Here is a 9,862-nt window from a genome sequence, read left to right as displayed (position 1 = left end):
ATGGATTAGTCAGACGAGACATATCGATCGATCCGATTCAATCCATTTCCCAGTTTGCGTTGAAAATTTTGAAAATAAATGAGAATCGAAAATCAAACACAATCGGCAACGAGGGTGAAGTGCTGCAAAGCAAGGCTGCAAGATGCTGTAACTAAGTCCGTCAAATTGCTCGAATGAGTAGCATGTATTAAACTTAACTAATGCAGACATACCGCTTTCAACCAGCGGTTAGTGGTAACGCACCCTTTACTTTGGCGTTTGTACGGCCTCGAAGGCGAGGGATTTCTCCGTGTGATTGTCGTCTTCGTACAGCTCGACGTCCTTACCACGCGGTTCGTAGCCGAACACAAGGACAATGCCCGAAATGATCATCAGCAGTCCGCCGAACACCCACATAATGGCTTCGAGAGACACATTCCAGTCTCCGAACATGGAGGCGCAGAGGTATGGGCCACTGAACGAGCCGATGCGGCTAAAGCCGGACGGATAGGCAGCACCCATGCCTCGAATGGCCGTCGGGTAATTCTCTGGGGTGTATGCGTAGACGCAGCCCCAGGCGCCGAGCATGAAGAAGGACGTGAACGATCCCGTGATCATGACCGGAACCTTGGACGCATCGACATATCCCATAGCAATAGCAGACGCGAAGGAGCCCGCCAGGAAGAGTACGAGGGTCTGTTTACGACCGATGATCTCCACTAGACCCGCAGCAGCGAAGTAGCCGGGCAGTTGGAACGCCGTGATGATAAGGATCGTTTCCCATTGGCCGTTCATGTTGTAGCCCTTGAGAGAGATCAGCGTGGGTAGGTAGATGAAGATGGCGTAGTAAGACATGGAGATACCGAACCAGAGTGTCCACAGGACGGTGGTGCGTACGCGGAACTGGCGCTGGAAGAGCATTCCGATGCGTTTGATGTGGGAATCCGGGAGTTGAGGCGGGGCAGGCGGAAGCGGCTCGCCGTCTTCGATGTCCGTCTTGGGATCGTACGGGTCCATGCCGTGCGCACGCTCGATGGACTCCACAATTGCCACAGCCTCGTCGTAGCGGCCGACACTGGCCAGCCACTTGGGAGACTCTGGGATGTACATGCGGATGACGACGGCGTAGACCACAGGCGCGCAGCAGATGAAGAAGGTTTCACGCCAGCCGATCCTGGGCGCGGCACCGAAGGCCATGACGACAGCCATCATGCAGCCAATAGCCCAGAAGGACTCGAGCAGTACGATGATTTTGCCTCGTGTCTTCTTTGGAGAAAGCTCCTGCACGAGCGTAGAGGCGACTGGCAGCTCACCACCGAGGCCGATACCGGAGATGATACGCGCACAGGTGATGGAAGTGACGTCCCAGCTCAATGCGCAGAAGGCGAGACCCACCAGGAAGAGCACGAGCGTGACCATGAACATGGGGCGACGGCCATACTTGTCGGCCAGAGTGCCGAACGGGAACGAACCGATGAAGGAGCCGACGAAGACTGCACCGCCCAGGAACGACGCCTGACGAGAGCTCTGCGGAATGTCCTCGCGGATGAGTGCGGCGCAGTAGGTGAAGATGAAGGTTTCCATCGAGTCCATGGCCCAGCCGAAGCCAGTGAGCAGGATGAGCTTGATGTAGTACCACGAGAGCCCCATGAAGACGCCCTGGTCACGCTCGCCGATGGCGTCGATGCGCCGCGTGATGCGCTGCACGGCCTCCACGTTGTCTGCGGGGGCGCTGCTCATCGTCGGACAGTGGAGACTTTGAACACGGCGGGGACTTGGAAGTGTAGGTTGCTGTCAACTTCTGTTCGCGATACCCGACGAATGGAGAAATGAGCCTGTCATCCACTGCTCGCGATACTGGGAGCGGTGCCAGGAGACATACAAAAGCCAAGTCAATTTCTGTCTCTTTGACCTAGCGAGATCGCATACAGAATTTCAGTCAAATTCTGTTATGAACTGACGACCGCAGAGGGCGCGTGGCACAAAAACCAAAGAAAAGCCACTGACGATATTTCTTACAAAGAACAAGTCAAATTTCGTCGTACGCGACGAACAGCTGATGCAGGGCGCAAGGGGAAAACGTCCAATGCCCATTGGTCCTTATTGGACCAATGGCATTTGGCCATCTGCGATGTGGGTGACAGGTTCTGATCAGAATTTATTGGTCATAATACCAAATTTAAATTACGACCAATAAATTCTGTCAAAGTTCTTTCTGTCCAGATCTTGTCTGAACTCAAGACGAGAGAGCGTCCAAGCCGGGCAAGAGAGCAAACAATTGTCAAAATGTGAATCAAAAACGTTTGTCAAAACGTCAGAACATGTATCAATGGCATTGATTCAATAATGCTAAGAAATATACCAGAGTGATGATCACGTTTGAACTGCATATACATACTGTTAGTGATCGCCCCGTTGTGCACATCACACGCTCTGAATGGCCAACGCCATATTATAAGGGCAAAAATGATGAAGCTAGCTCATCCAAAATCATGCTTCAATAACCTACAATATCTTAACCAAAATATCTTCAATTGAAGCTCAAAGGCCACGAATAGAAAGCTAACTCGTCCACCACATCTCCTTCTGGATGTTATTATTGACCTTGACTTAGCAAAGAAAGCATCATCCGAGACTGGATTGCAGTGGCCGTCCGGGAGCTGTACAGGTCACTCGACGAAAATTAAACTTTTGTAGCGTCAGACGCCTGGATCTCCCAGTACATGAAGCGCGATGATCTATCATTGCGTAGACAAACGCATCTTGCCGTTTTTTCTGATGGCGCTCTCGTTGGACGAGCTGTTAGCTACTGAATATTCTCACGAGCAACCACCCCGATTACAATCTCGGTCACACTATTCTGATGGACGAAACAACAATTTACTTTGAGGACCCAAGGGATTCGACCATCGGTGTGACCGGCTCGCGTCGTGTTGTTCTCTGCTCTATTGGCTTTGCATCTATGCCGTCTGAAACTCCCTCCGCTGATGATTCGGAACAAAAGAACGGGAATAGATATCTGAACTGTGAACTCGGTGTGGGTTGCTTATCAACCATAGGCTCGTGTTAATTCGGAGCTGCTGACGGGACGGATTGTCCGTGTATTTCCTCCGGTGCTAGACGTTCCCAGAAAGCACTAGTGTGGGATTTCATGCGGACTTATATACCAAAGAAGGTTAATGCCGAGTGCAACCAGCGAGATATTGCCATGTGCGTTGTCCCTGAAGGATCAACGACATACCTCCAGGCGGGTCATATCGAAATTTACAACGTGTTTGAAGACAATCTGTCCAGCCTAATCGAGCGTTGGAAGCATTCGGAAGATGTCGAGCTCATTGCTCGCGGAAATCCGCGTCCGCCATCAATTGCAACAGTGCGCACTTGGGTGCGGGAAGTATGACGAGAAACATGGTGCTGAGCTCGATAGAAGCTGCAGGTTTCCATAAGAGTCCCATCCGCTGGTTCATCTGGAATCACGACATCAACAGGTGGAAATTTCAGCAACGATGAGCTGGCACCGAGCACGAAGAGGCGGAGAACCGGGAGGAAGAGGACCCGTTTAACTTAGACGAACTGGGTCAAGCCTTAGATGATGCCGATGCCATCGAGTAATAGAAGCCCTCTTCGAATAGCAGGCTAAGCTGAATGACTTTTGGGGACTACTAATAAACACATGACCGGCTACTATTCGTAAAAAAAAATCCGTTATATGTTGACTAACTCGGCTGTCGTTTTCTGTAGCTGAGTGTGTGCTCCAGTCCTTCATCATGATTGCCTGCGATCTACATGTCATCGATCTACAGTACTTTTAGATTTGGCAAACTCGAAATAAAAACGGGGAAATCCTGTTTGGGGGCCGTAATTTTAAAATAATTCGTTTTCGGGGCGGTTTTTTTTAGGGACGTTGGATTGAAAACCCACCCTATTTTGCAAAATTACCGATATGTACCCTGTAGCCTAAGTGTAGCCTCAATGTTGCGTGTTCTCTGAATGTAAGGCGACAGGGTACATATCGGTAATTTTGCAAAACAGGGTGGGTTTTTCAATCCAACGTCCCTTAAAAAAAACGGCCCCGAAAACGAATTATTTGTAAAATTACGGCCCCGATTTCCCCAATAATAATATGTTGCTACTGAGATCCCCTTTTGGCTAGAATAGTTCCCTCTCTGCTCTAGAATATCACTCATCCATCATTAAGTACGAAGTTCCAAACACGCTCATACTTGCTTATTCGATTTAGCAGTCCAAAGCGTTTCAAAAATATTATCTTCTGCAGGATCGTTACCGACTGGCCCATTTGGTCAACTGACCACCGAATGAGCCGCAGCGTGCTGGAATCGACGGCGTCTCCGAGCAGCAGCGGTGCGTAACGAGCCCCGCCGTCACCAGCTCTGCCCTCAGTTCGTCTCACTCTCCTTGTTCTCTCTGTGTGACATGCGCAGACTCGTCGCCTGTGCTGCTGGAGCGTCAACGAACAACACGCTCTCGTGCCGTCGAGATGGAAGACGACGAGGTTGGTCGCTAGGACAGTATGCGAGCACAATACGAGGGTTCTTAACCGTCTAAATTGCTGTGTGAACCAGTCGGAAGATGTTGACACGGACGAGTTAGAGGAGAGCAAAGAAGATGATGAGGAAGAAGAGACAACAAAACGCGCCTCGGTACGTCCTTCCTGTGTCTCTCTAATTGTGGCTTGACTGACTCACTGGTTGCTGTAGCGACGTCTACAGACAGAGCTGGACATCACGAGCCCCCCGCCCTCCACAGGCCACGAAGAGGTCAGCAGCGCGTCGCCTGAGTCATCCACTCGCTATTCTCTGCGCACTCGCCCCAAGCCCAAGCGCATCGACGAGTCCATCTACAACGACGTGTTCCCCACCGCTCATTCGACATACGCAGAGTCGACACCGGAGTCCCAAGTCCCCAGTAAGAAACGTCGACGTCGTCGCAATCGCAGTCGAAGGTCCAAGAGGCAAAAGAGACGAGTAGAACAAGAAGAAGATGAAGAAGACGATGATGAAGAAGAAGAACAAGACGAAGAGACGCAATACGAGGACGGTATGAGCATGCGAGAGATCAACAGGAAGATCAAAGCACAGGAGCGTCAGGAACGAGAACAACAGCGACGTGAGCGTTCGACACGCTACTCTTTACGGTCTCGAGAGAGTCTCACGATGAGCGACGCGAGTGTCGTTTCCCCTCCCCAAACTGAGAGCAGAGGACGCACGACGAGGCGGTCGCAGGTGGCAGAGAACCACGTAGAGGAGGAAGAACAGGAAGAAGATGCAGACAACGAGTCTCAGTCCGAGAACGATGCAATCTCAGACGATGGACAGGACGAAGACGATGCCGAAGAACCAGCCAGTTCGACGCGTTACCATCTACGCCAACGTCGACAGGTGGCTACAGACGAGACCAGTATCGCCACTCGCAGTCGCACCAAGACGAGAGCAGCGCCTATGTTTGAACCAGAAGACACTTCACGCCGCTACTCGCTGCGTGACCGCTCCAAGACGCATCGAGCTGACGCCGAGGAAGACGCCGCTGCGTCTCCAGAGACTTCAGCCTATGCAGAGTATCAGAAACGACAGGCCACTCGCGCCTCGAGGAGAAGCTCCACGACCGGTTCTGGAAGCAATAGACGCCTCTTTCTGCCGGACATGGACTCGTCTCCCCCTCCACGTCGCCGCCGAAGTCGTGGCCGAAACAAATACAGTCGAGGACGTCGGAATCGTCATCGTCGATCGCTGTCGTCCTCATCTTCGGGCTCCTCATCCTCTTCCGACATGTACATGGACGACGACGACTCGGACGGCGGAATGCGGACTACCAGCCCATGGCGGTCTTCTAAAAGCAGTCGCAAGAGCGGAAGTTCACGTGCAGACATCACGCCAGTGGAGGTAGATCGCAGCATCACGTGGGACAGCGTGGGTGGCCTGAAATCGCACATTGAAGCGCTGAAAGAGATGGTGATGCTACCGCTGTTGTATCCAGAGTTTTACAGCAAGTATAGCGTGTCTCCACCGTCCGGAGTGCTGTTCTACGGACCTCCAGGTACAGGTAAGACCCTGCTAGCCAGAGCGCTGGCGAACTCCTGCTCCTTCTACGGAGAAGGAGAACAACCCAGTGGCTCGATACAAGCAACCAGTCCAGCACAGAAGAAGAAGAAGCAACAACCGAGGCGACATGTGACGTTCTACATGCGCAAGGGAGCGGATTGTCTGAGTAAATGGGTGGGAGAAGCAGAGCGACAACTACGTCTTTTATTCGAGGAAGCCAAACGCAACCAGCCGTCCATTATCTTCTTTGATGAGATCGATGGCCTCGCGCCTGTGCGTAGCGCCAAACAGGATCAAATCCACGCGTCCATCGTGTCGACGCTGCTGGCTTTGATGGACGGAATGGACTCACGAGGCCGCGTCGTTGTGATTGGCGCCACCAATCGACTGGATGCGATTGATCCGGCCTTGCGTCGCCCTGGTCGCTTTGATCGCGAATTGGGCTTCAAGCTGCCGAGTGTGGATGAACGGAAGAGTATGCTGGCCATCCACTCGAAGCACTGGAAACCTCCTTTATCCAATAGATTTCTAACGGAACTCGCGGAGCAGACAGTGGGGTATTGTGGTGCTGACATTAAGGCGCTGTGTGCTGAGGCGGCCTTGTGCTCTCTGCGTCGCGTGTATCCTCAGGTATACGCGAGTCAAGACAAACTGCTGATCAATCTGGACAAGGTGGTCGTGGCTCGCGGAGATTTCGTCAAGGCAGCGAAGAAGATCACGCCAGCTTCACATCGCGCTATAAGCTCATTCGCATCGCCGCTACCACGAGCAGTTAAGGGATTACTGCAGACTCAACTGATGCAGGTTTTGCGAGATGTGGCGCGTCATTTCCCGCTCTTTCCTCTTGACAAGGCAGCGATTGACGATGCTGTTACTACCAACAGTGAGGAAGACGAGGAGGAAGAGGAAGATGACGTGGATATTTATGCTGTTACGAGCCATGACGACTGCGACGTGTGTCATGGAAACGAAGGCGAGCTGCTCTGCTGTGATGCCTGTCCGGGAGCCTTCCATCGTGCGTGTCTCTCCGAGATGGCTACATCTACTGAAGAAGATACCGGTGGACTCTGGTTTTGTCTTGATTGTCGGACTTCCAGCTCTGCGGCGATGCAAAGAGCGATACAGCGAGGCAAGAAGAAGCGCGTGCACTCGATCGCTTCGCTGCATTTGCCTCGTCACTCTGGATTCCCTCGCGTTTTGATTGCGGGTAAAGCTGGCATGGGGCAGCAATACGTTGGCCCAGCGCTTCTGCACTCGTTGGAAGGGTTAACTCACTTCTCGCTGGATTATCCTTCACTAGTGGCCGACTCGAACTCGCATTTCCCCGAAGAAGCACTGATCCAACGACTCAGTGAGGCCCAGAAATGTCTACCGTGTGTGATTTATCTCCCTCACGTTGAGTTGTGGTGGAAGAACACGAACGAGTCGATGCACTTGACACTGAAGATGATGCTCATGGACCTGCAAGTTCGAGCCAATCTGCCCATCTTGTTCTTGGCGTGTACAGCGCCCTCATGTGACGAAAAGACCTTACCAGAAGATCTATTGGCGTTGTTTAAAGAGGACCCGAGTGTATCGCTGACGTCTGTGGTCATGGAGATGGATGCACCAAGTGAAGAAGCGCGATTGACTCATTTTGATCAAGTGTTTAGCTCGTTCGCCACGCCTCCAGCTGTCCAGAAGAAGAAAAGATCCAAACACGAGAAGCTCGCCGTGTTGCCACTGGCTCCGCTTCCTCCAGCTCCATCCAAGATGGAACTGAGTCCGGAAGAGCAGAAGAAAAGGAGGGAACGAGATTTCCACTTTTTACGAGAGCTGCGGATCTTCCTGAGTCAAGTGCTACACTACTGCTACTCGCAGAGGTTGTACACTCCGTTCTACGTGCCAGTGGACCCCGTGGCAGTGCCCAACTACTACTTGATAGTGAAGAGACCCATGGACTTGAGCACAATGCGGGACAAGTTGAACGATGAAGAGTACACGTGCTTCGAGCAGTTTATGGACGACATTCAACTCATCGTACGGAACGCCAATGTCTTCAACCCAAAGCGCAGTAGGACGCGCCATATCGCACATGCGGCTGGTACGATGAAGGACAATATTCTGTCATATGCTCACAGATTCCGGATACGTCAGGGCTACGATTTATTCGCCAAGTGTCGAGAGGTAACCAAGAGACTGCGGGCACATCCAACGATGTACGGAGAGTATGGCCAACGGTTTTTGAAAACTGGCCGGAACACACGCAAGAATTCTGTACGAGCGGCTGAAAAGCCTGGTGTGCGTACCAGTGCGCGGCTTCGAGGTGTAAAAGCCCCTGAAATCAGTCTGGACGCAGCTATTTCACGTGCGACAGAAAGCACTAATGTCATCAGCAATGGAGTGAAGGAGGAACGGACGGAGGTACAGTGTGGAAACAAATCGAAGGAGGAAGTGCCAAAGCTTCAGTCAGCGCAGCAATGGTTTGACGAGGAAGAAGAGGAGAAGAAGAGCGATGAAGAGGCATCTACCGATGACAAGTCGGACGATAAGACCAACGAAGACACAGGCGAAGAGATGGAGGAAGAAGTTTATGAAGAAGGCGATCGCATCTTTGTGAGCAGTCGGACGCATCCAGGAATCAATCGTGAAGGTGGCGCTGCCGTGGTGCAGAGTCGCAATAAGGACGGCACTTACAACGTCAAGTACATTCTCGGAGGCAGTGAAAAGTCCGTGAGTTGCAAGTACGTGAGGCGGTTGACGGATGACGCGGTGATGGAGTCGGTCAAGACCCAGCGGTCTGTGGCGAATGACGCCGATGGCGTGGCTTCTGTGCGTCTCATTCAGGACGAGGAGAAGATGGACGAGACGGACTATTTCGATGAGCTCTTGTGGCCTCTGTTGAAGGAGGAAGGATGGACTCGCGATGACAATTTCGACATCATTGAGGCGTCGGGTAAAGAGTCTGGACTCGCTGTGCAGCGCGTCGTGTTTACTCCTGGCAAGACGCGCGATGGCGAGACTGTGATGTTGAACAGCGTGGTGGAGGCGCTCAAGTACATTAATGAGGACCCGGAGTTGTCGCTCAAGCTGTTTGGCAACCGGTATGCCGAGCGAATGATGACCGAGGAGGCTCTTGGAGAGGAGGTAAGCAGTGACGAGGAGACTGTAGAGATGGAAGAAGCGTCTGCAGCGGAGAATAATGTGGCGGTAGCAGAAGGAAACAATGACGAGCCGATGCCTGAGGCGGAGGAGGAAGTGCAGGAGACACCAGAGTTTATTTATGACGAGGTGCGTATACGTGTTGCTCATTGAGGTAGTGGTGGCGTTAATTGAGGTATACTTTTAATTTTGCAGGCTCGGATGACGGCGGTCTTGACGAAGTTGGTGGAGAAGACGGCCAACTGGTCGGTCGACAAGCTGCGCGACGAGCTGCTGATGCTGAACAAGCTGGCGTATCCGTTCCGCAACAGTTTCGACCGCACGGAGCTGATGACGGTGCGTGCAGCGACAACGACTGACGAGGGTGAAACTTTAAACTAACATTTTTCTGTATCAATCTGTTGCATTTTGCAGCTTATAGAGGCACACGTGGCAACGTTGCTTTAACAGGTCGCTGGGATACAGAATAACAGCGATAAACACGGGCAAATACACGTGCAGTTGAAGTTCTTCGAAAATTGACCAGAAAAGTAGCATTTTATGGTAGTTTCTGAGCATCATAGAAACAAAGTCAGAGATTATTCTCAGAATCAGACCATATCTGATTCGATCAGCTGATTCCAGGTTCTGATTCCGAATCAGAGAAAAACTGAGTACATGTACTGTTGAAAACAAATTCTTCA

At 51.8% G+C, this 9,862-nt stretch overlaps 3 protein-coding genes across 18 annotated transcripts; 2 read left to right on the top strand and 1 right to left on the bottom strand.

Moving 5' to 3' along the window:
* Window positions 1–153: 153 nt before the first annotated feature.
* On the bottom strand, window positions 154–1,796 carry PPTG_00405 (hypothetical protein). Its single transcript, XM_008891810.1, has one exon. The coding sequence runs from the start codon at window positions 1,717–1,719 to the stop codon at window positions 247–249; it is 1,473 nt and encodes a 490-aa protein (XP_008890058.1). The 5' UTR covers window positions 1,720–1,796; the 3' UTR covers window positions 154–246.
* Window positions 1,797–3,130: 1,334 nt separating this feature from the next.
* PPTG_20729 (hypothetical protein) lies at window positions 3,131–3,750 on the top strand (the record flags this gene model as incomplete). Its single annotated transcript, XM_008892927.1, has 2 exons — window positions 3,131–3,373; window positions 3,721–3,750. The coding sequence occupies 2 exons, from the start codon at window positions 3,131–3,133 to the stop codon at window positions 3,748–3,750; spliced, it is 273 nt and encodes a 90-aa protein (XP_008891175.1).
* A 471-nt stretch (window positions 3,751–4,221) lies between these two features.
* Window positions 4,222–9,855, top strand: PPTG_00404 (hypothetical protein). Of its 16 annotated transcripts, none has more exons than XM_008891797.1 (6): window positions 4,222–4,341; window positions 4,422–4,492; window positions 4,563–4,640; window positions 4,710–9,308; window positions 9,375–9,515; window positions 9,594–9,855. In XM_008891797.1, the coding sequence occupies exons 1-6, from the start codon at window positions 4,296–4,298 to the stop codon at window positions 9,624–9,626; spliced, it is 4,968 nt and encodes a 1,655-aa protein (XP_008890045.1). In that variant the 5' UTR covers window positions 4,222–4,295; the 3' UTR covers window positions 9,627–9,855. The 16 variants fall into 16 exon arrangements, with proteins under 16 accessions (XP_008890045.1, XP_008890057.1, XP_008890043.1 ...); XM_008891809.1 differs by having other exon boundaries at window positions 4,698–9,308; XM_008891795.1 differs by having other exon boundaries at window positions 4,222–4,492.
* The last annotated feature ends 7 nt before the right edge of the window (window positions 9,856–9,862 follow it).

The sequence above is a fragment of the Phytophthora parasitica genome (genome assembly GCF_000247585.1).
Source record: "Phytophthora parasitica INRA-310 unplaced genomic scaffold supercont2.1, whole genome shotgun sequence".
NCBI lineage: Eukaryota > Oomycota > Peronosporomycetes > Peronosporales > Peronosporaceae > Phytophthora > Phytophthora nicotianae.
This window is presented reverse-complemented; position numbering and strand designations above follow the sequence as displayed.

Coding starts and splice junctions, on each gene's coding strand:
- PPTG_00404 (XM_008891794.1), top strand. CDS start 4,296: ATGAGCCGCAGCGTGCTGGAATCGACGGCGTCTCCGAGCAGCAGCG. Junction 4,342..4,421: donor GGCGTCTCCGAGCAGCAGCG/GTGCGTAACGAG, acceptor TGACATGCGCAG/ACTCGTCGCCTGTGCTGCTG. Junction 4,493..4,562: donor TCGAGATGGAAGACGACGAG/GTTGGTCGCTAG, acceptor TGTGTGAACCAG/TCGGAAGATGTTGACACGGA.
- PPTG_00405 (XM_008891810.1), bottom strand. CDS start 1,719: ATGAGCAGCGCCCCCGCAGACAACGTGGAGGCCGTGCAGCGCATCACG.